The sequence below is a fragment of the Peromyscus maniculatus genome, chromosome 15 (genome assembly GCF_049852395.1).
Source record: "Peromyscus maniculatus bairdii isolate BWxNUB_F1_BW_parent chromosome 15, HU_Pman_BW_mat_3.1, whole genome shotgun sequence".
Classification (NCBI taxonomy): Eukaryota; Metazoa; Chordata; class Mammalia; order Rodentia; family Cricetidae; genus Peromyscus; species Peromyscus maniculatus.
Window position 1 is genome coordinate 14260123 of NC_134866.1, and position 24878 is coordinate 14285000.

The following is a 24878-nucleotide window of genomic DNA, read 5'->3' on the forward strand; positions in this document are numbered from 1 at the left end:
TTCTCAGAAAATTAGGAATCGAACTACCTCATGACCCAGCCATCCCACTCTTGGGCATATACCCAAAGAATGCTGATACATACCATAAAGATACATGCTCAGCTATGTTCATAGCAGCACTATTTGTAATAGCCAGAACCTGGAAACAACCTAGATGCCCATCAACGGAAGAATGGATGAAAAAAATGTGGTACATATACACAATGGAGTACTACTCAGCAGAGAAAAACAATGAAAGCATGAAATTTGCAGGCAAATGGATGGAACTAGAAAAAATCATCCTGAGTGAGGTAACCCAAACCCAGAAAGACAGTTATGGTATGTACTCACTCATTGGTGGATTCTAGATATAAAATGAACAATCAGACCACAACCCATAGAACCATAGAGGCTATATATATAGCATGGAGGTCCCTAGGATGACTGTGGCATATAATAAATTTCAGTTTTACTCAATTATTGAAAAAAAATAGCCAAATGAATGGAAACACATGAACTATGAACCAAAGGCTGAGGGGCTCCCAGCTGGATCAGGCCCTCTGAATATGTGAGGCAGTTGATTGGCTTGATCAGTCTGGGAGGCATCTAGGCAGTGGGACCAAGTCCTGTGCTCATTCCATGAGTTGGCTGTTTGAAACCAGGAACTTATGCAGGGACACTTGGCTTAGTCTGGGAGGAAGGGACTGGACCTCCCTGGACTGAGTCTACCAAGTTGATCACAGTCCTCGGGTGAGGACTTGTCCTGGAGGAGATGGGAATGGAGGGTGGGCTGGGGGTAAGGGGAGGGCGTGGGAGGGGGGAGAATAGGGGAACCCATGGCTGATATGTAGAATTGAATGGTATTGTAAAATAAAAAATATATATCACACAAAAAAAAATTAAAACAGGCCTGTGCTTATCATCTCAACATTTGGGAGTCAAATGTAAGAGGATGAAGTTCACAGGCAGCCTCAGTTTCATAGCAAAATTGAGACCAGACTGATCCATATGTAACCCTGTATCAAACAACCAAAACATACTAATTGAGTGATTTCTCCTGACATTCAATTCCCATTTTGATTAGTGAAAACTACTGTTCACTAATGCTAGTGGATTTAAAAGAACACGAAGGCAACTCTGAAATTACATCTTTATTTCCACTCAATTATATTAAGTATACATTCTAACATACTTAGCACTTGAGCCCAGACTGAAATTCACTACTGTCCTTAAGTATTTAGACAATTTGTATAATAAAAGGATAAAAAGTTAACTTGTCTATTTTTCACAAACAATGAAAAAGAGGCTAAAATTCTCACACTAAAAGTTCCCATTGTGGATTATCAAAATGATACCACCTATTTTTAATTTACTCTGAAGGTATTTTGAAGTTAAATTTAAAGTATACCAGTAAGGTAGACATTCATTCCTTCAAAGACGGAGATTTGCACAGTCTGTACCTCTAGCAACATCCATCAGGTTGCAGGAATAATGTTCCTATAATGTCCCTCCGTCAGCTAAGAAGCCATTTCCCCACAGGAAGCGATGCATTAGGTTTTTCTGCTGCTGAGGAGCAAATGGGCCCCAGACATGAAGCCGTCTGTGACTCATAGCTTAATCTCCCCAAGTCTGGTTGTGTGCAAATCCACAGCAGTTACAGCCCATACACAGTGTCCCTAAAACATGTGTTCTAGGGGACTTCTTTGCTCTTTGCTCTTTGTTCTATTCTGGTTTTGTTTCAAAAGAAAAGGTCAAAGCCTTAAGGTCCTGGGTGCATACGGGCACTCACAAGTGTCTCCAACCTTTTGATTTTTCTGGGTCACATTGACAAAGAAGAACTATTACCCGTGAACTTCACAGTCAAGTGACAAAAGAATTACAAATATATCTCATAATGTTTCAAATAAGTTCATGATTTTTGTAGTGCGACACATTCATAGCTACCCTGGTCTGCGTGAGGCCCTTCAGGCTGTGGACTAGACACTCCTGCAAGACCCATGGAGTTCACGTGATATGTAAGAACTAAGAAAGGGCTGCATGAAAAGCAGTGAACATTCTATTACAAAGATTTCACTAAGTCGTGCTCCCAAGTGACCGTGTCCATGTTAACAGGTCTTCAAGTTGGTTTAGTAAACACCAATGTAAATTCATAATTAGAACAGGAAAATGTTTCCTTTGACTGGTAAATGTGTTTTCAGCTGCCAAGAATTTCCTCTACAGAAAGCCTTTTAAGGATGGGACTTACCTTACCGTTTGAAAGAAGCCCACAATGCCATGAGCCCAACACCTTGTTTCAAGTAGAGTCAAACTCAAGCCATTGATACTTTGAGTAAGAGAATATCGCTCCATTGTGTGTTTCAATCAAAGTGACTTCTAACAAGCAGATTCATGTGTCTGGAGAGCAAGAAGGCTAAGTGCAAGGCTCAGGCCTGAAGGGCACAGCCAAAAGGTCCTGGCTGTGCATGAGGACATCCGTGAGAGCATCTGCTCTGAGCCCTCAAAAAGCTCCAAAGTTGCCTGTGCTCTTGCAAGCAACCCTAATGAAGCTCACTGGGTCATTTTTTTTAAAAAAAAGAAAGATATGAAAACAGACAGGGGGCTATCTGGGGCTGGGGAACAACTATGATGGGAGTGGGAAGGGGTTGGAGAGGGCAATGGGAGGCAAATATGATGAAAATATTTTATAAATACGCATGAAAACGTCATGACGACTGCATGATTGTGTAGAATAAATATGTGCTAATAAAAATGTTTCTTTTAAAACACACACACCCAAAGAGGACCCAGAGACACAGCTGGATCAACATAGTCAAGTTCCCACACAGATCTGCAGACATGGTCAGCCATCTGGGCACCACTCTAGAACATTCTTACTCTGCTTCCTGAGATTTGTTGCATTCGCTGGCTCAACATTTAGCAGCACCATTTACAGAGGGGCATGGAGATTTCACACTGGTCATGTTGTCAATGGCTTCCCGTAGAACAGTGGGACTCAGTTTCCTCATCCGTAAACTAAACCAAAGATTCCTTCTCCCTTTATTTCATCACAAGAGGCATTCTTATGAAAGGTTTAATTGCCAACCAAACGACCCACTACTAGGTCAGTGCTGGTGCAGCTTGATCACAAGAGCAAGCACCTCCCAGGTGTGGGGAGACTGGAAGCAGGCTGATGCTCTTAGACAGCTGGGCAGCACAGTGTCCCCAGGAAGTCTGTGGCTCCTTGGCAGAAATCTGTTAATTTCAGATATATTTCCTTCAGCTACACAGTTTGGCAAAACAACCCAAAATGCCAAGGTGGCATTCGGGAGCCCAGAAGGGTAAAATGGCTCCTTTGTGGCACTAAGTTCCCAACCAAGCCTAGAACATAAACAGCAATGACCTTCCCTCAGCTCAGTGCATCCTGGACAATGACAGGTGGAATATTTGTTTTGAATGTTGTACAACCAAGACCTGATATGACTTTCTCTTTGGTTTAGGGTCATTTGGGCACAACCTAGTCTAGAATCACATAAAATTCACAAAAATACAGATCAGTTGCCAGGCTTGGCTGGACTCCTCAGGGTACAAGTCAGGAAGTTTAAAATAAAAAATCACAAACCAGGGTAGCCTTCCTGCCCAACTCCAGGATCACCACTCCCATGTGCGACACAGAAGCCCCTTTCCATCCATCCACCTGGACAATGGACTACAAAAGACATAAGGGAAATGTTTTAAGTTTGCACTGAAAACCCAAAGAATGAGGAATCATAACACCAATGTTCATCCGATGTCCGCTTCCCTCAATACGAGAAGCTGCAGTCAGCAACTAGGACAGGCACAGAAAAGGACGTCTACACCAGTGACCCACCAAGAATACTGACAAGCAGGCTGGCCAATGGCGATGGATATGCAAAGCAGCCCCCAAAAGTCAAGGGCAAGCACTATAAGCCAATCTTACACATAAGCTACATGCCCTTGGCAAGTCTCTTAACTTCTCTGGTCCTTGGGGTCATCCATAAACTGGGAGTACTAGTAATGATATTTAAGACTTCTCACTGAGTCATTACACATGCTGGGTAAGCTGCCTAAAACAGCTGGCATAAGCATTTACACACTGGCTGCGAATTACAATGTTATCATTCACTGGTTTCTCACTGTCTTTATTAATGCCCAAATGATAAGCCCTAACCTTAGAGCCATGAAAAGTACATTACCGCCGGGCAGTGGTGGCGCACGCCTTTGATCCCAGTACTTGGGAAGGCAGAGGCAGGCGGATCTCTGTGAGTTCGAAGCCAGCTTGGTCTATAGAGTGAGTGCCAGGGCAGGCTCCAAAGCTACACAGAGAAACCTTGTCTCAAAAAACCGAAAGAGAGAGAACAGAACAGGACAGGACAGAACAGAACAGAACAGAACAGACCTTTCTCTACTAGAATGTGAGCACCCTCCAAAAGTCCTGGGGTCTCACATAGGTCCTTTCTGGGCTTCAGACTTAGTGGGATGTCAATGGCCATTCCAGAGTCACTTCAGACCTTCTCTGCCCTACAGATTATAGGCTCTCTAGATTATAGGGTGACCTCAGGCCACTCCAGCCAGTGTAGCCTTGTGGAAATCTGGGGGGTCCTAGCAGACTTCTTCCTCACTTCCCGTTCTCTAGCCTCTAAATGGTCTCCACACATCCCACCTTCTTGCCTCTGAGCATTTTCTGTCACAGAAGGTCTCATGCCAGAGCCAAACATTGTCTATAACCCCCTACTGGTTCACCAGGTCTAAAAGGTTTGGGCCCCATACTTGGGCCAGTGCCTAGGACCTTACAGATCTAGGCTAGCTCCTCTCCACCGCATCTCTTGCTACTTCCAAACACTATGTCCTTAGGAAGAAGCAGGGAACTACTTTAGCTACCAGGGCAGCCCCTGCTTCAAACTGTTCTCAGGGAAAAGCCTGGCGCCTCCCTCCACTGCACAGACCTGTCATGGCTGACCTGTCACGCCTCCTCAACTTTGTCACCTCACCCTGTCACCGCCCCACACCCACACTGATGCTCTTTCCTCTGGATTGTTGCACACGCTGCTTTCCTTGTTTGGAACAGCTCCTTCCGGCTGCACACCTGGTGACCTGGCCAGCTCTACTGCCCATTGAAGGTCTCATCCAAACCATCCCTTCCTCTAGATCCTACCAGCCACATGGCTGACCTCCTAGAGACCCTCTGCTGACCCCAAAAGGCCCAGATCAGAAGAACTCTCTTGTTTAGTTTCTTCCCAGAGTTTCAGGAAAGACAGAGCACAGCCAATATCAGGCTCAGTGGCGTCTACCTGACATATCCCCACAGGACACTTGCTAACGGAATGAATCACTAATTTGTCATTTACTGCCTTCCCCTTCGCATTCTTCACGGCCCTTCTATAGCCTTGGAAGCCCCTTCTCACCCAAAGCGCTTCACTTTATCATTACCCACCAGTGGCCATGTCAGAGGAGCAGCAGGTGGCAGCTGAGCTTCAGGGTGTCAGCCCACTGGGAGGCACCCCGCTCCAATCTCGGTTGGGCGGGCCCCAGGACCACAGACCTGGAATGTCTTTTGACCTGTGGAATGTTATTGTGGGGATGGCTTCCTCCCTAAGCTGTACCGCCTGGTTGATAGTGGTGGTGTTGGCTTACTCGGCGTTTTCATGAGTGAAGGTGGATACAGGGAGGTGCTGCTCAGCTGGGGCCTGTGAGTTTCTCTTAGGGAGCTGCATGGATCATAGCTCAAGTTGATGATTAGGAGACACAGTGATGTCCCAGGAACCAGGCTGGCTTAAATTCCTTTAATCGTCATGTTGAAAGACACAGTCACAGATTTTTGGTATGCACCATTAGCTGAAACAAAGCCTTATGATAACTTCAGGTTAAATCAGATGTTTTGATAGTAGCCTTAAGATGAAAAACCCCAGAAAAACAATCTAAGGCTCACAAGGACACATAGCTGAGGTCAAAAGTACAAAGCAGCCCAACCGTTACTGGCTGACTATTTTCTTGCTAGGGTTGGTTGGTGATCAAATGACTCCTTGTACTCATTCCTGTTCTCAGTCTCCTCATACAAAAAACTATGGATGAATGGGTACGCACCCTAAAGCTCTAAAGTGCAGCTGACTGTTTTTTATGTATAAAAGTTTAGGTTTTGTGATTCTTTTAAGACTGTATGGGGTAGATATTAGAATGAACAGCTGTTTTTCAGAAGTACTTTGACCTTGAAGAATCCTTGTGGAAAACAGTGATTGTTTTGCTGAAGGGACTTTACAGCCATCATCCCATGACTTTCGTCACAAGATGCCTCGGGCACACCTGAGGCTCTTGTATTATTGTGTATTGCACACGATACACAGTAAAGGACCAGAGTCATGGAGGCATGCGATACTCTCCTTCAGTAAGACATGTAAATTAAGATCAGGGATCTTGGTATGAGGAAATACTTTGAGTAACAATCAATAAATAGATTTTTGTATGGCTGTTTGGTGTTCAGTCCAGTCCAGTCCAGTCCATCACAGAAGCTGGACCTTCCTGCTGTAACACAGGCCTTAAAATTATCTTGGAGTGCCTTTTTTTCTTCAACAGACAATGAAAGAACACAGAAAGAACATTGAAGAAGAACAAAGAAAGAAGGAAACCATCAAGAGAGAGGGTAGGGGGGCTGGAGAGATGGCTCAGAGGTTAAGAGCACTGGCTGTTCTTCCAGAGGTCCTGAGTTCAATTCCCAGCAACCACATGGTGGCTCACAACCATCTACAATGAGATCTGGCTCCCTCTTCTGGCCTGCAGACAGAACACTCACTGTATACATAATAAATAAATCTTTAAAAAAAAAGAGAGAGAGAGAGAGAGGGTGGGGATCTTCTTCCCCAACCCCCTCACATAGAAAAGTCCTAGTACACACCAACACGGTGGATTTCTTTCGAGCCCTGAGCTGCTGGAGGCTGGTCTTCCAGGCAGCAATAATTACCAACTAAGCTATGATGTGACTATCCCAAAGGAATCCAATTTACAGGATAGACCCCTGTTTCCATTACCAGCTTGGGATACATGTTATATGCATACTTCACATCCAACGATACCTGCTACTTACTGTGTTTCCTCCCAGGAGACATCAAATGGTGAGATCCATGTATTTTGGTTGGAGCTAAGGTTATAAAGGACACCCAGGCTACTCAGGCCACCCTTTATTAGACTCCACCAGGTTACAAAAACCTATTGACACTTAAGAACTCAATGTTGGGACTGGAGAGATGGCTCAATGGCTAAGAGCACTGGCTGCTCTTCCTAAGGTCCCGAGTTTAATTTCAAGCACCCACGTGCACATACATATACATACATGGAGCAAAATACATATTAAATAAAAATTTTAAAAAACTTAATGTCATATCTCAATGACCTAAAGATATTAGGTTTATTTTTTCACATTGGGACCCTCTATTTACCAAATCATGTTCTATTTGCTTAGCTTGAAGTTTTTAGAAATAAAACCACATGATGTACGAAATAACATCTTCAAGTTAATACAACCAGCAAAAACTAAATACACCTCATCCTTTCGGTGCTTAATCTTCATTGTGACCGGACTTAGAATTATCCAAAAGACATATACAGCTGGTGATGTCTGTAAGGGCATTTCCAGAGGCTTAACTAAGGGGGAAACCTTGTGTCAAATATGGGTAATACCACGTCATGGGCTGGGGACCTGGATTGAATAAAAGGGAGAAAGAGAGAAAGGCAGCTGAATGGCAGCATTTATCTCTCTACTCGTTGACTGCAGTGGACTCAGGGTAACCCCTGTGCTCCTACGGTCACGCCTTCCATGCATGATGGACTGCATACTTTCAGACCATCAGCCAAATAAACCCTTCCTTCCTTCTTCCCTTCCTCCTTCCCTCTCCTCCCTCCCTCCCTTCTGTTACTTCTTGTTGGGTATTTAGTCATAGTGACGAAAAGTAACCAACACACCCGTGAAAATTCTTCTTTGTGAAAACTCCAAACCATGGGTAGGAAGTACTCAGAACTGACTGACTGTTGGGACAAATCTTAATTTAAATATATGAAGTGTCACATACTTGACTGGGAAAGACTTTTCTCATAAGTGCACAAGCAGCATTGGAGGAAGAAAATGAAAGAACAGAAGTGTCCTCCGGGGAGGTAAGCAGACGACTTGCGCACACACTTCTTCCCACATTCATGAACGACGTCACTTCAGCTTCACCTTCCCAATTTATACATCCATCTTCAGGTAGTAACATGAGGAGCTGGGGTTTTAGGAAGGCCATGGGTCATTGAAGGAAGAGCTTTGGTGAGTGGGATTAGTGCCCCTTATAAAAGAGGCCCCAGAGAGCTCATTCTCTTCCTCCTCCCCGTGGGGACATGGCAGGAAGGTGCCACTCACAAACCAGGAAGTGAGCCTCAACCAGATGCTACATCTGTTGGTGCCTTGTCTTGGATGTCCCAGCACCTAGGAATAAGTTGCAACGACTGTACATCACAGTGCATGCAGACCACATGCCATCTCCTGGAGACAGCCCTGCGGTGGGCAAGGACTGACTTGTAGATGCAGCACTCTAAACACAGACTTTTCTGTCCCTCTCTCTCGTAAGCACCCCGGGATAAAAGTGTAACAGGAACCAAGGTGTGCAAGCAGAAGACCAAAGAACAGCAACCTAGATGTCAAAAAAAAAGACCTTTGGGCAGAAGGGATGCTGGAGAAGATTACTGAGTCAGCGGTGTAGGAACACTTGGACGTACATGCTAGATGATGGGGTTGGGGAGCAGGAACCAAAATCTTTACAATGAAGAATGAGAATTCCACATCCCATCTCACTATCCACACCACAAGTTCGGGAGAGATGCTCTCTTACCCTACAGAAATAGAGGCCTCTTCTCAGAAGACATCCAAAGGCAGGCTTCACATTCGGAGCCCAGGAGAGCAGGAATGGGCATTGCATTGAAAACAGGGGAGTGGGGTACCAGTTACCATTCGACGCCGGAGTTCCCATCCTCGCCCTCCTCCACCTCTCAAACTCAGTCCCCAGAAAACAGCCAGCCTTCCACTACTTCTATGGCCTGCCCTGCTGCCACAGGAGGCATGTGCCAGCCAGCTCATTCCAAAAGTGGGCAGGCCAAAGTACTGCCAGCCATGCCCTCAAAATGCAAAAGAGGATCTTCATCAGATGAGCCACAATAAACCACACCCTGGCCCACCTTGCTCCTTTTCAGAGTCACTCGTTGTGAAATGGGAATAGGAGCCTAAGGCTCCCTAGTAAATATTCAGAGAAAGCCTCCAACACCCAACAAAGGACAAAACACATATTGTCCTCAGTGTATGGAACACTGCGTGAACACAGGAAAACCTCCAATCGGCTCCCCTGAAGTTTTCAAGGAGAAAAAGCCAAAAGCCCAAATCTAGAAACAAAAACAAGTGCATTCCAAAATGAGAAATCAAAAATGAGAAAAATGTCTCAGAACTAAAAGTGAGGCGGTAAATTTTAAGTGACTGAAAGATAAAAGAGTCCCATCGGAGAACTGAAAGCAAAGAGAGAGAGAGAGAAATGTGGAGAAAAATCAGGAACCACTGAAGACGCCCCATGTTTGACTAATGAATTTCCAGAAGAACAAAATTACACAACAAAATAAAAACAACAGAAAACAACTCACCCTTGTAAGAAAACCTTCTGCAACGGAGGGACTGAGTTTGCAGATGAAACCTAGAACAATGAATCAAGATAGAGCAGGTGTCCTCTGTTGGGACACAGTATCAAGAAACCAAGGAGAACAGCTCCAGAGAAGCTAGGAAACAAGGAGGACCCTAAGAGGGATGTGCGGATCACCTTGGGAAGGGGAAATAGATGAGATCTCCATGAGTAAACAAACTATAGATGGGGGGGTGCAGAGGGGAGTGGATGGAGGATGAGAACATGAAGGAACGGGATAGTTGAGCTGACGGACGGATGGAGTGGGAAAGCAATGAAAGAGATATCTTGATAGAGGGAGACATTATGGGGTTAGAGAGAAACCTGGTGCTAGGGAAATTCCCAGGAATCCACAAGGACAACCCCAACAGTGGTGAGGATGCCTGAGCTGGCCTACCCCGGTAATCAGATTGGTGAACACCCTGTCATCATAGAGCCTTTATCCAGTAACTGATGGAAGCAGATGCAGAGATCCACAGCCAAGCACCAGGCCAAGCTCCAGGAGTCCAGTTGAAGAGAGAGAAGAGGGATTCTATGAGCAAGGGGGGTCAAGATCATGATGGGGAAACCTACAGAGACAAGTGAACCAAGACCGACAGCTGTGGAACCTGCATGGGACCGGACTAGACTTTCTGCATATGCTGTGTAGCTGGGTCTGTTTGAGGGGACCCTGGCAGTGGGATCAGGATCTATGCCTGGTGCATGAGCTGGCTTTCTGGATCCCATTATGTATGGTCTGACACACCTTGCTCACCCCTGATAAAGCAGGGAGGGGCTTGGTCCTGCCTCAACTGAATGTACCAGGCTTAACTGCCCTCCTATGGGAAAACTTACCCTTTTGGAGGAAGGAATAAGGGGTGGGGAGGGAAAGGGGGAGCGGGAGGAGGGATGATGGGGGGATCTGTGGTTGGTATGTAAAATGAATTAAAAAAAATTTAAAAAGAAAGAAACTAAGAAGAGAGAGAAGTCCCTAGAAACTTTGAAAGAAAAAGCTAATGGAGAAATCTGGCATTGGAAGCCTGCCTACGTCATCCAGGTCAGGCTGGGGGCACAGGCCTCTACTTCCTGCTACTTGGGAAACTTATTTTATTAGTATATCACACATAGCCAGTAAAGTGTTTTCCTTTTGTAAAAAAAAAAAAAAAGAAGAAGAAGAAGGAAGGAAGGAAGGGAGGGAGGGAGGGAGGAAGGAAGGAAGGAAGGAAGGAAGGAAGGAAGGAAGGAAGGAAGGAAGGGAGGGAAAGTAAGAAAGAAAAAAGAGAAAGGAAGGAAGAGAAAGGAAAAAGAAACAGAAAGAAAAAGAGAGAAAGAAAGAAAAAGGAAGGAGAGAAAGAAAGAAAGAAAGAAAGAAAGAAAGAAAGAAAGAAAGAGAGAAAGAAAGAGAGAAAGAGAGAAAGAGAGAGAGAAAAAAGAAAGAAGCCTGTAGATGTTATTGTTCAAATGTGTACCTCAAAGTTCATAGCTGGCAGTTAAGTTCCTGGGGCAACCGTGTGGGGAGATGGGGCAACAGCACTGATTTGGGTCAAGGGCTCCACCCTAGTGCGTAGATTAATGTTGCTGTCCGGGGAGGAGTTGGTCATCACAGGACTGGGCTTGCTCTAAATGTGGCCCCTTCTTCCTCAGTTGCGCTTTCTTTTGCCTGACTTTCCCCTTCTACCACGATCTGAGACAGGACAATGGCCGCTGCAGACAGGGGCACCGTGTTCTTGGGCTTCCCAGGCTCCAGAACGTAAATCAATAAATCCATGATGTTGTCAGGTACAGTGGCGCACACATTTAATCCCAGAACTCGGGAGGCTGAGGCAGGTGGATCTCTGTGAGTTTGAGACCAACCTGTTCTACATAGTGAGTTACCCATGACTACATAAATAAATAAAATAAAATAAAACCTGATCATTTATACATACCCATTTGTGAGCATTTCACTTTAACAACAGAACATACATGAATGTAAGAGGCAAGCCTAGGTCAGGTGGCCAGAAACATCTTGGCTGAGGAAGTGACTGTGGTTCTGAAGCCTAATGACAGAGAAAAGGCTAGTCAAGGAAGATAGAGACACGGCAGAGCCTTGAGGCAGGAGACAGTGGTCTGGGGGAAGCTAAGGACAGCACTGTGACTTGGGCCAGTGAGGGGTAAGTTGACAAGCATCTCCCAACATCCTCTTGTGTCCAGTCAATGAAAACCCTGCACTATAGCCCAGCAGTCCAACCCCACCCAAGGTTCCAAAGAGCTGCCTTAAAGGCAGCGTCACTTTCGCAAACAGTCACCCAAGCCAGCATCCCTAACACCCCCACCCTCACCCGTGAGCCACGAAGGCATCTGGACCAGCCAGAGTCCACAGGACACTTCACCTGTACACAAAGAACCATTTCCGGGCCAAAAGGGCAGACACAAAGAGGAAGTGAAATATGATGAAACTGGATCACCGGACAACTCCAAAAATGAACCCAGCCTGGCTAATGGATGCCTGAAGCAGAAACAAAGGTTGTCTCTGTGGGGGTGGGGCAACCTCTGCGGAGGTGAGTCCCTTCTGTGGGGGAGGAGGAACCTCTGTGGGGGTGTGGCCTCTGTGGGGGTGTGGCCTCTGTGGGGGTGGGGCAACCTCTGCGGAGGTGAGTCCATTCTGTGGGGGAGGAGAGAACCTCTGTGGGGGTGTGGCCTCTGTGGGGGTGTGACCTCTGTGGGGGTGTGGCCTCTGTGGGGGTGGGGACTTCTGTGGGGGTGGGGCCTTCTGTGGGGGTGGACTCTGAGGGGGGTGGGGGTCCCTATGGGAATGAAGCCCCCGTGGGTGCTAGGAAAACTCAATTTCCTCCTCTAAAAGTTTGCCAGGGAAAGCAAGCCCTGTGTGAGGCAGCTGGGTTTCCATTGGCGGGATGAGCTGCCTCTGCCTTCTAAGATCCCAGTTCTTAAACTGGGGGCTGTGTGACTGAATGTGAGGGTCCTGGAAAACCTGGCAACCGTGAAGGGTTTCTGAACACACAGCAACGAAAACTCAATTCCGAATCGAAGGGGTCATGAATCCGAGGTGTTCCAGCACTCTCCCCGATGCCTATTGGCAGGCACAGCTTCACCCCGGCTTCAGTTCTGAGCCATGCTACCAGGTATCAAGCAAGAGCTCCGGGAACGTCTCAGCGCAGACCCCCGGTTATCCTCGTCACCCACTGCTGTGTTTTCCAGTGGAGAGTTTCCCACTTTTACAGACGCTTGACGATTTATTACTGAAAACGATGTTTCTCATCGTTTCCTACCACCAGCTTTATTGCGTTGGTATGAACTTAGCATGTTCGGGGGCTGTATTCCGTTAGAACATGGTGCTTTTTTAAATTGATGTTTCAACTGGGGACTTGAGTTCCATTTTAAAAAAAAACAATGAATGTGGGCTAGGGATTAGGACAGATTTTCTGACAACCCCTAAAGTGGCCTCTAAAATCATACTTCTGTCATTTTGTTCTCCATGTTTATGCAAAGTGATAGTCTCAGCTTTGGCTGTTATAAAATCAAAATAGTGTCAGCTCTGGAAAACACTGAAGATGCTCCTGTCTGGAGTCCCCACCAGGAGAGTGGCAGTGGTCTGCGGTCAGCATGTTTACACTTGGGCAGTCTTACCTTCACCCAAGTCTCCAAATAAACTAAGATCCACAGGACCAAGAATCACGGGGCAGAATCCCCAACTGTCTTAAGACACTCCGCATCCCAAAGTGTCTGCCATGATCTGTAGGTATATCACGGACTTTTTTTTTTTTTATCTAAGACCAAGAATTTGACCCAAAATATGATGAGAGAAAATGATAAACAGAAAGCCAAGAAAACGGTGCCATCTATGTCCCCATGTGTCCCAGTCATTTGTACTGTGATGATACCCTCCCCCACCAGTGGGTCTCCGCAGGTCCCTTAGCGAGACGTCAGATGCCATGGCCCTGCCTCCTCCCACTCCAGCTGTGGGTACACCTGTCTCTACCTTGTTCTCAGTACCAGAGGAAACGGTACCTTGTGGTGGTATTGTGTTCCCCAAAATATTGTGTACCTTAATAAACTTATCTGGGGTTAGAGAACAGAAAAGCCACTAGCTAGGCAGTGATAGCACAAGCCTTTAATCCTAGCATTCCAGAGACAGAAATCCCTCTGGATCTGTGTGAGTTCAAGGCCACATTGGAAACAGCCAGGCATGGTGACTCACGCCTTTATTCCCAGGAAGCCAGCCTTTAATCCCAGAGAGTGGTGGTAGAAAGCAGAAAGATATATAAGGTGTGAGGATGAGAAACTAGAAGCATTTGGCTGGTTAAGCTTCAGGCTTTCGAGCAGCACAGTTCAGCTGAGACCCATTCCGGATGAGGACTCAGAGGCCTCCAGTCTGAGGAGACAAGACCAGCTGAGGATCCGGCGAGGTGAGATAGCTGTGGCTTGTTCTGTCTCTCTGACCTTCCAGTATTCACCCCAATAACTGGCCTCGGGTTTGATTTTATCAATAAGAACTTTTAAGATTCCTGCTACAGTACCTTCTAACCCAGCCCCTTCAGTTCCACCCCTCACAGGTCATCATCCATCTTGTCCATCCATTGTCCCCTTCTCTACAAACTCCACTGTGCTGCAGATCACCCACCCAGACATTTTCTGAATAGACAGAGAAAGGCATGGAGCAGAGGGCCAGGACTACACAGATAGGTTGCAGGGATGCAGTCATGGTGCTTCTGATATGTGAAAGTGAGTGTTGAATCAAGAGTCTTGGTTGGCTCAGGCTGCTAAGCAAAGAAAGCCATTAACTCTGCAGCATGTAAATCACAACTTATTCCTAGGTGCTGGGACATCCAAGACAAGGCATCAGCAGATGTAGCATCTGGTTGAGGCTCACTTCCTGGTTTGTGAGTGGCACCTTCCTGCCATGTCCCCACAGGGAGGAGGAAGAGAATGAGCTCTCTGGGGCCTCTTTTGTAAGGGGCAGTAACCCCACTCACCAAAGCTCTTCCTTCAATGACCCATGGCCTTCCTAAAACCCCAGCTCCTCATGTTACTACCTGAAGATGGATGTATAAATTGGGAAGGACATAAGCATTCAGCGGTAGTAGAGGAAAAGGATTTCTTAGGCCACTGGAACTCCCCTGATGACCAAGTAAGTCATGAGCTGGTCTGAGATCAAATCACACAGGGGCTCGGGAATACAGAGCCATGTCGCTGTAGCAAGGAGGAAAGAAAATGAGGGAGAATCCTACCCCAATTCAAGCGGGGTCTGGGATCCTCAGCTCTTTGTGGAGAGTGATGCTGAACAGGCCAAGGATGTCAATCACCGGCAAGTGCTCACTCTCCTCAGTGCTTGCCTCTGCTGGCTTCTCAGGAGCAATGTAAGCCTGGGACCACCACACAACCACACAACGTTCCTCTCTCCATAAGATGCTTCGAGTCACTCAACTTGGTAACATCGGCTTCCTCAGAACCTTCCCTTCCCATCATTCCCAACAAAAGGTCCCCAGCGATCTCACACACTCTTCAAGAACTGAACCCCAACATGCCCAGCTTTGCACTTCCACTCGGCCCAAACCCTGGGCATGAGTCTGTGGATCTGACCCCAGAACTACCTATGTGAGCAATCTGCCTGGGAGGTCACGGGCCCATCAAGTTAAAAGTCTCCCAAACTGGACAGAACCCCTCCTCTCCAAAACCCTAACCTGGTGTAACCTCAAACGGCCCTCAAAATGATTATTAACATCCCCAGCCACCTCTCACACACTGGGGTCACCTAAGTCACTTCCCACCTGCCAAGCGAGTCAGTCTTCCCAGGTTTTCCCCTCAGTTTTGCCTGAGTCCATCTCTTCTTCCCCACCTTCACTGGGCCCTCCCACCACCACGCTTTCTGCTGGCGGATGCCCATCATCCAGGCTCTTCCTCCTCAAGTTCATTTGGAAGAGTGAATGGAAAGCTGGTAGCAGAATTCGAAAGGATTGCAGCATAAAGTCCTAAGCTCCAGACACAGTTTTCTCCCTAGAGAAAAGGAGGACTATGGCAGGCCTGGTGGCACAAGGCTTGAATCCAAACGAGTTAGGAGGCTTAAGGTAGGAGGGTCACAAGTTCAAAGCAAGCCTGGGCAACTAATCAAGATCTTGTCTCAAAATTTTAAAGGGGCTGGATCTGTAGTTCAGCAGTAGAGCACTTGGCTCGATGTGTGTGCGCTGTAGCCGCTAGGCTCAGTCCCTAGTGCTTCGGAGTAAGAAAAGGAACGAGGATATTGCGAGGTCTAGTAATAACCTCTTCACAAATTGCCATCCCAAATTTTCTTCTCCTAACCAGGGCATAAAACCACCTCCCGACTCTGTCTCTTCCTTCCTCTGTATGAAGAATTCATCACTGCTGCTGGGTGTTCTGTTTCCGTAAATCCACTATGCAGTCAAAATATAATAGTCAATGCATATCAGTTCAATTGCGCTTTGGACATACTGACCAATCCACATCCTCCCCGCCCTCACCTCAATCCCAATACCCTCTTGTCTTGGTCTATATTGTTGCTCTAACTCAATAACCATAGAGAGGAGAAATTTTGAAGAATAAAAATATTGCTTGGCTATGCCTCTGGTGCCTGGGAAGTCCGGGAACATGATGTCATCATCAGGTAAGCCTCTTGCTACAAAATAACATGGTGAGGACATCAATCACATGGCAAGACAGAGCAAGCCCACCAGCTCCAAGTTTTCTTTCCCTTCCTGGGACCTGGCCTTATGACCTCACCTAATTACCACCTCTCAAAGCTGCTCCTTCCAAATCCCATTAAGATGAATTTGAGCATTACATTTCCAACATGTGAATTCTTAGGAAACACTTGAAAAGCATGGCATCCCTTCATCTGCTGCCTAAAAAGTCCTGCTTCTTCTTCCTGGCTCCTGTGTGGTAGTTTAACACCCACAGCATAGCCTGTCGTATACACAGTCACTAACTTGTTTCTCTCCCCGGCCCCGACCCAGGGATCAGACCATGTCTCCGTCATCTTTCTGTTCCCAGCAGCAGGAATAATGACACACCTCATTTACTTGTACTCATTTAGATCAATTGGGGCAGCCTGAGAACATTCATGCACAGAACAAGATAAAAAGGCAGACAGGCCAAATGGAGCTGAGGTAAAGTGATTACCTAAATCTCTGCAAAAATCACTGTCGTTGCCTTAAAAGGTGGCTCTGAGCTTCAAGGCTGCTACAGCACAGAGGAAAACCCGGCTGGTTTAAAGATATAAGCACTGATCTGCTGAGATCAGCTCTGCTTTTGCTGGTACTGAGGACTGAGGCTGAGAGAAAGCTTCACAAAGAGCCACTGTGGCCACCAGGAAGCCCTTGCTCAAGAAACATTTGCTGAAGGCTCAATATCCAAAGGGCTAGAGCTGTTCTTAATAGACTTGAGTCCTTTCTACTTTGAAGGCCTTTTGAAGCCAGCTCCACTGTACTGGAGCTAGAGGAAGACTGTCCAGCGACCTAGACCCATCACATCCTTCTGGACATCTGCCTTTCAGATCCTCTACCAGTTTAGGTGTCCCATATTATACTCCCACCCCACCCCCAGTCACATCCCCGGATGAGCCAGGTGAGCCTCTCTAGTCTGAGAGCACCTAGACCTCACTCTCTCTTTATTCCTGGGTTATCCTGTGTCAAAAAGCTCTTGGCATTAACCCCATTTTTTAAATTGGATTCCTTCTTTTAAGCCCAGTCAATACTCCGCACAAAGCTTTCACCAGCATTGCCAAACTACCCAGGATCTGCATTTTGCCCTATGCTCTAAAGTCCTGGAGACTGCGACATGCAACTCAGAACCAGGGTGTCCTGAGTGTTCAACTTGGTGAACCAGCCAGGCCCTCCTCAGCAGAAGGGAAGCTCTCAGCGGCAAGTGGAACCCTTGGAGTTCTGCTGTATCCCTGGACCCAGCAGCGGACTTGAACATATGCTCAGCTGTGTCTTCTGATAACCCAGGTCAAATAGAAATGGAACTATTTCTTTTCTATGGTTGCAATAGAACATCACAACCAAGGTAACTTATGGAAGGGTTTATCTGGGCACATGCTCCACCGGTTAGAGTCTCTGTAGTGGAGTGAAGGCATTTCAGCAGGAGTGGGAAGCTGAGCGCTTACATCTTGGACCACAAACAAGCAGGAAGCAGAGAGGGCCAACTTGAAAAGACATAAGACTTTAAACTGTCAAAGCCAGCCCTCAGCTTTGACATACCTCCTCCAACAAGATCATCGCCTAAGTCTCTCAAATGACACCATCAATTGGGGACCAAATATTCAAATGTCTGAGACCATGGGGAACATTTCTTATTCAAACCATAGCAAGAAATGAGCTAAGAATTTGGACTTTTAATAATTGAAAAATAATCCCTACTGATGCCGAAACCACCACCTCCAAACAACGTCTTCATACTGTTCTGGAATCACTAACTGTAATTCTGTAATATTGGAAAATATGACCCAAGTTATCTTGCAATATTCTTTAGAGCCATGGAGTAGAAAAGAATACTGAATGTATGAAATCGTCAGGAACCATATGTCTAACAGGATGGCCACTAGCCACATGGGACACTTTATGTTTAAACTAAATACAATTAAAAATACACTTATAAAAAAATACATTTATCACCAAAACTACACAGAGAAACCCTGTCTTGGGGGGGGAATACATTTACCAAGGGGGTAGAGAGATGGTTCAGTGGGTAAAGTTGGGTAAGCCTGAGGACCTGAGTTCGATCCCCAGCACCCATATGTGGTGTCTGTCTGTCTGTAACCCAGTACTAGAGGACAGGGACAAGCAAAGCAGATCCTAGGGACTCAACAGCCAGCCTAAAGGTCCGGGCACAGTGAGAGACCCTGTCAAAAGCTAAGACAGAGAATGATAGAGGAAGACACCCAGTGTGGACTTCTGGCCTCCACGTTGAAAATGTGTTCCCTGTAAGGCAAATGAGTAAGAGGGTGCATTCTGAAGCCTTGTGTGGTTCTCGGCCTGCTGAACTGCGGCCTGATTTGTTTCCATTGTAGAAACCTTGATTCCAGAGACCGGCATTATATTCATCCTACATTTAATCACACTTCTCCATGATATGACTAAAGATCTATTTTTGGCATTTCTTCACATGGTAGCGTTTTTTCGTTAAGTATGTCATCTATAAGAATATGCATGTGTGTCCGATGAAAGGATGCTATGTCTGTGGTTTTAGCTCTTATATATGTGTCCCTAGATCAGTCTGGCTTCCTTTCACTCATCTTCGAACTGTAAATTAAGTCAGTCTGCAGCAGAGCGAGACTGGACCGCTGCGCATGTCACTTTGTGCTTCTTTTACCCCAAACGGCACTTGGGAAATTCATCTGTGCTGTTGTCCGTACCCATGTTTATCTCCACGGCTTTGCAGTTGTCCATGGTGGGAATAAATGAACACCAGTTTGTTTATCCATCTTTAGTATTTAATATTTCACAGGGCGCTTTTGTGGTCCTCCCTAATTACAGAAATATGAAGTCCAAACATTAAATATGGCACTTTCTAGCAAGCACTGTACCCCAAATATGTCCCCACAGCACCTAGCCAACCTCATCTACATTTTGTCCTGTTGGTACTTTTCACTACCAGACTGAGCTTTCTGTATAGCTTTAAGTATGTGGCTCTTTTCCTGGCAGTGGTGGTGCACACCTTTAATCCCAGCACTCGGTAGGCAGAGGAAGGTGGATCTCTGTGAGTTCGAGGCCAGCCTGGTCTATGGAGGGAGTTCCAGGACAGTCAGGGCTACACAGAGAAACCCTGTCTCGAAAAAACAAACAAACAAACAAAGAAAAGAGATGTAATTCTTTCATTCAGTGTATTCTTTACCCTTAGACAGTCGCCCAAGTCCAAGACCTACTCCTGTCCATCAAGGTCCAGCTGAAGTACAATCCATTAAGACAGTGCAGCCTCTCCTATCCACAATGACTCTGTCCCACCCAGAGCATCACAAAGTGAATTGTTCATCCTTCCTAGAACCTTGTAATCTTAAAAGGTCTTATTAGTAAAAACAAACCCAGAACCTGGTATTGGGGTGAATGCTGAAAGATCAGAGAAACAGACAAGCCCCCAGCTAACCTCACCTTGCCAACTCCTCAGCCCAATCCTGTTTCTTCAAACTGGAAGCCTCTGAATCCTCATCCGAATGAATCTCAGCTGAAATGCTGCTATAAAGCTAAATGTTTAAAAGCCTCTAGCTCCTGGTCCTCAGGCCTTACATACCTTTCTGCTTCCTGCCATTACTTCCTAGGATTAAAGGCCTGTGTCACCATGCCTGGCAGGTTCCAGTGTAGCCTTGAACTCCCAGAGATCCAGATGGATCTCTGCCTCCTAAGTGATTGGATTAAAGGTGTGTGGTGCCACCATTTTCTGGCCTTGATGTCTGTCTGGTGGCTGCTCTGTCCTCTGACCCCAGATTAGTTTATTAGAGTGCACAATATATTGAGGGACACAATATCACCACAGAACCTTCCATCTGCTTGCTGAATGCATCCGGGAGATAGCCCAACTCCCCAGGGCCTGTTTCAATCCCAGTTTTCTATGCACAGCAGTAATATTACAGATCATGCTCAGGTAGTCAATGTCAAAATTTCTGAATCAAATTCAAAATCCTGAAAGCAGTTGTTAGGACCAGATATTAAAGCATGCAAACTGTATATTTACAAAGTCATCTTCCACAAGAACAGAGCAGCAGCAATAATAAAAGAAGCACCCCACTGCTTATGCTAAGATTTGGGCTTTTCTTTTTTGTTTGTTTTTGAGACAGGATCTCATTCTATTGCCCATTATATTTTTAACATATTGACTTCTTCATTTTCTTCATAGAAAACACAAGCTTGCGCATTCCCAGGACACAGAATATTAAGAACCAAATGAGGTCATCTGTAACCGGGGATGATGGCTCATACCTTTAGTCTTAGGAACTTAGTACTTTGGAAGCTGAGGCAGGAGGCTTGTCATGAGTTTGAGACCAGTATGGATGACAGAGTAGTAACTTGTTTTGTTTTTTTGAGAAAAAAAGGAATGGAAAAGAGGAGTGAAAACAAGAATCAGATCATTTGAGAAGAAATAAACTGGCTTTTTTTTTTTCTTTTTTTTTTTTTTTTTTTTTTTTTAGTTTTAAACTTTAAAAGCATATTTTAAATTCAGAGAAACAAATAAGGAAGATTTCAAAAAAAAAAAAAGTTCTGGCATTAATAAAGGAGTCCCAAAGCCCAGTGGATTGTAACAGAGAAGCAACAAGTGCTTCAGAATTCAGGGAGCAGGATGGCCGCCTATCAGCAGAAATGCATGCATGGAATCCAGCTACTGCACACGGGGAAAAAGAAAACAAATAGAGTCTAACCAGGCTCAGTGTCTGGCCACTATTTGTCTTTCCATCAGAGTGGTAAATAAAATGGATGGGAGACGAGACTCATGACAAATATCAAATATACTTTTAAATTATTTGGACAAAAAAAAAAAAAATTAGTTCCAACAGTTGTTCTTAGACTATGTCCTAGGGAGGCTAGGAAGGTGACTCAGTCAGGAATGTGGCTGCCATGCAGCAAGAAGACCTGAGACCCCTAGCATTACAGAAAAGCCAGGAGTGATGGCATCTATCTGTAACTCCAGCAGGGAAGGACTAGAGACAGGCAGACCATCCCGAAGGCGCATTGACCAGCCAATCCAGTCATATTGATGAGCCCCAGTTTTAGTGAGAGACCTTGTTGAAAAACACTAAGGAGAGCAATTTAAGAGGGGCTCTGGCCTCTACTACATGCACACACACAGATGTGGACCAGCAACACACATAAACACCCACACAACCCCCCCTACACACACACACACAAGAATAAATCATAGGAAAAATGTATGCCACTTATTCCATTAATTATGCTAAAATCCATCCTATAAAAAGAGCTTCAGTAAGTCAATAAGAAGAAGGTCAATGTCTAAAGTGAAGAAGCAGACCAGAGTTGTTACGGATAAATAGGCACTGCAGAGAACAGATAATTACAGTGCCCTTGAACATGAGGAGAACAGTCTCAGACAAACACACATTTAAAACCACAGCAAAATGCCCTTTCCACCTTCTAGATTTACAAGATGAAAACGTTTTTTGAAAAATCTTCTTGGCAAGAGCACAGCAGCGTAAGCAGTCACATTCGGCAAATAATCTGGGCAAATAATCTGGGCAAATAATTTGGGCAAATAATCTGGTAGAACCCGGTGACAACACAGTGGCAATATGCGAGATACGGTGGCAGCCATTAAAATGACAAGGGTACATGCCCTCTGACCCAAGAGTTTCACGTGCGGGAGTCACCCTTTAAAATGTTTTCCTATACACCAAGTGACACGCGTTCAAGACTCCACTATGGCACTAAAAATGCAAGTGCTGGGAACGACATGGGAGCCTCCTTAGGAGGTTCAATACTTGGAGGCGGCTTACAGAGGAATGCTATGCATTGGAAAAAACAAGGAAGTGGTCAACAAGGCCCCACCCTTAAATGAGGAATCCTTACTATGCCAGCCCACAGTCTGCTGAAACAGGCCCTATCTGGTTAAAAAAAAAAAAAAAAAAGGCGCAGAGAGCTCCAGCCCCGTGGCCTCTGGGAGGAAGCTGAGAACTGGGGATGGGCGTGGGAAAGAGATTTTCAAAGGGAAAAGATTTCAAAGGGGAAAGATTTTCAAAGTGTTTACATTTTTGTAACCTTCAAGCTTTGGAACTGGGGTGTTTTTAGATATATAGAACCGAAAACATGCTGCTTATTGGTAAATACGTGAGACACAGCCCTAAGAACTTGGTTTCCTGCCTCCCCCCCGTCTAGCCCAACATAATATAACCTCTTTATTTAAGGGCTCAGGTAACTAACTTTACAACAGGATAGAGAGTTGGGATAAACTCCAGAAACGGAGCTGAGAGACCCAAAGCCACAGTCAGCAACAAGACACGGCTCGTTTCCAGAGTAAAACCAAGGCTAGCAGGGATCTCAAGAAAACCCTTCACGCTGCTCAAGTCGATCTAGAAAAATGACAGGCTATATCTCTCTCGTGCATGGATCTCACAACTTTGGGGTTGTCAATAGGTGTCTGTTAGTGAAACTGCTTATTCGGCACTGCGAGGGTCATGGTTGTTATGAAGACAACTGGCGAACAAAGGAGGCTTTTCTCTGCCCTCGGAGCACTTGTACCAGACGATAGGGCACATCCTTCGGGGATGGAGCCAGCCGCTGCCTGCTGCTTACCTTAGGCACAACATTTTCGGGTGAGGCAAACCTGTTGATTGGGGGCTATTCAAAGAACATTCCTGTCTCTTCCCTCTGGAGTTCGCCCGAAATTACTCCTGCCTCCCCCACCCCCACCCCGCCGTGCAACCTTGGGGGCGGGGCGATGTGCCTAATCCACCTGTTTGTTTACCTCCTGCTTTCTCATCAGGGAGCAAAGACAGTAAACCCAACCCTCCAGGGGAAGGAAAAACAAGTCATTCACTGCCTATCTCTGGTGGCTGATGAAGGGCAGCGGTGTTGAGACTGTATCTAAGCTGGCCCAGATAGACCTCTGTGGGGGCAAAAATCAACTGAAGTCCAAGCGCCCATGAACCCCCAGGCTTGGAAATACAGGTCAAGACCGGCGAGTTAACAGTAACAGGGCCGAAGTTTTCAAGACCTCTGGGACACCCCTAGATACAGGAACACACGTGGGTCAGCCGACCATCACCTCCCCTTGGAGGGTGGACACCCGCAGCGAGGGTGACAGCCACTCACGGGGAAGTGCGTCTGGAGGAAAGTTGAAGCGGGTGACGACCTGTTTCAGACAGGTGACCAGGCAAGTGGGAAAGGGGCTGTCACTTCCACCGCAGTGCCCAGCTCACCTCTGCCAGGCCACATCCGGCCCCGGGCGCCCCAAGGTCACCTGCCCTCCCGGGGGCGCCCCCACCCAGCCCCAGCACTCACCAGAACAGCAGGTTGGCACCCAGGAAGGCGAGCAGGCTGCGCAGCGGCCTCTTCCAGCTCAGGAGCTCGTCGGCGCGGCAGCCCAGCCACAGCACGGGCTCCCCGAGGAGCCAGGTCAGGGCGGCGGCCACCTTGCCCGCGGCCTCCTCCACCTGCGGCCCCGCGCCCGCCCGCCCTGCCTCCGGTGCAGCCTCCTCCCCGGGAACCCCGGGCCGCGGCGCCTGTTCCTCCGCAGCCGGGGCTGGGCATCCTTGCGCGGCGTGCTCCCCGGGCGCCAGGCTCGCCATCTTCAGCGGCGCTCTGCTGGCGGAGACGGGGACGGGGTGGGGAGGGAGGGACGCGGGCGGGCACGCGCGCGCCTGGCGGTGAGCGCCCGGAAAGCAGCCGCGACCGGTCGGGGCTCGGGGTGCGCACCGCGGGGCTCCGGCGGCTGGGTGCCTTATGACGTCAGCCCCGGCCACGCGGGGGAAGAGGGTGCGGTCAAGTTCGCGGAGGGGCGGGGCCGCCCTGGGCCTGGCTGCACATCCTGCGCTCCGAGCGCTCGGTGGATGCGAGCTGGGCGGCGTCCCTAGGTAGTTGGGGACCAAAGGGAAATACTCCCTTTGCCCTTCCAGCTGCGGAGGCCAGGTAGAGAGGACTCATCTCAATGGGAGTCTGGGCTTTGGATTTTAAAGAGGGGAAAGGAGGGGACACTTTCTCCAGCCACAGCCGCCAGTCTTCCATCCATCCTTCAGTATTGAAGAAAATATCCGGATGCTCCTGGCCGTGCGTTTCAGCACTCAGGACTCATCACGCCCCTGTCCAGGTCCCTTGCAGGGACACGCTGCCTATCTGTGTCAGATACAAACGCTGACCTGGGAAAGGAAGAAGAGCACATTTGGGGTCAAAGAAGGACCTCGGGTTTGGCCCTCTGATTTTAGGAGCGAGCTGTGAGTGGGAGCTGCTTTTTGCAGAGTCAGTGAGCAGATGAGGGAGCAGAGGATGGCCGCCCGTGATCGGACTCTGCTAGTGTCCCAAGCTTTGGCGGTTGTTGCTTCATGTTTTCCATGTCTCAAGAGGGCCTCCGGGCAGAGGTAGAGAATCCTGGGCACTCCCATGTGTTTCTCCTGGTTGGAGTGTGGGAGAGAGGAAGAGACGGCTGTGCATGTCCAGTCTCTGTTCATTTCTCTAGAATAAAGTACCCACCCTTCAATCCTGAGAATTGATGCGCCAGGCCCCTGACATGCTCTGAGCTATCCTCTGTATCCAGCCTACTTTCATGGAATGACTGTGAGGTATTCCC

The 24878-nt window shown here is 47.0% G+C and overlaps 1 protein-coding gene across 1 annotated transcript in view; it reads right to left on the bottom strand.

Moving 5' to 3' along the window:
• Retreg1 (reticulophagy regulator 1) overlaps positions 1–23930 on the bottom strand; it is a 132857-nt gene extending 108927 nt beyond the window's left edge. The window contains exon 1 of the mRNA XM_006981749.4: positions 23597–23930. Within this exon, the coding sequence (XP_006981811.1) occupies positions 23597–23883 (287 nt within the window). The 5' untranslated portion in view covers positions 23884–23930. The remainder of the gene's footprint in view (positions 1–23596) is intronic.
• Positions 23931–24878: the final 948 nt, after the last annotated feature.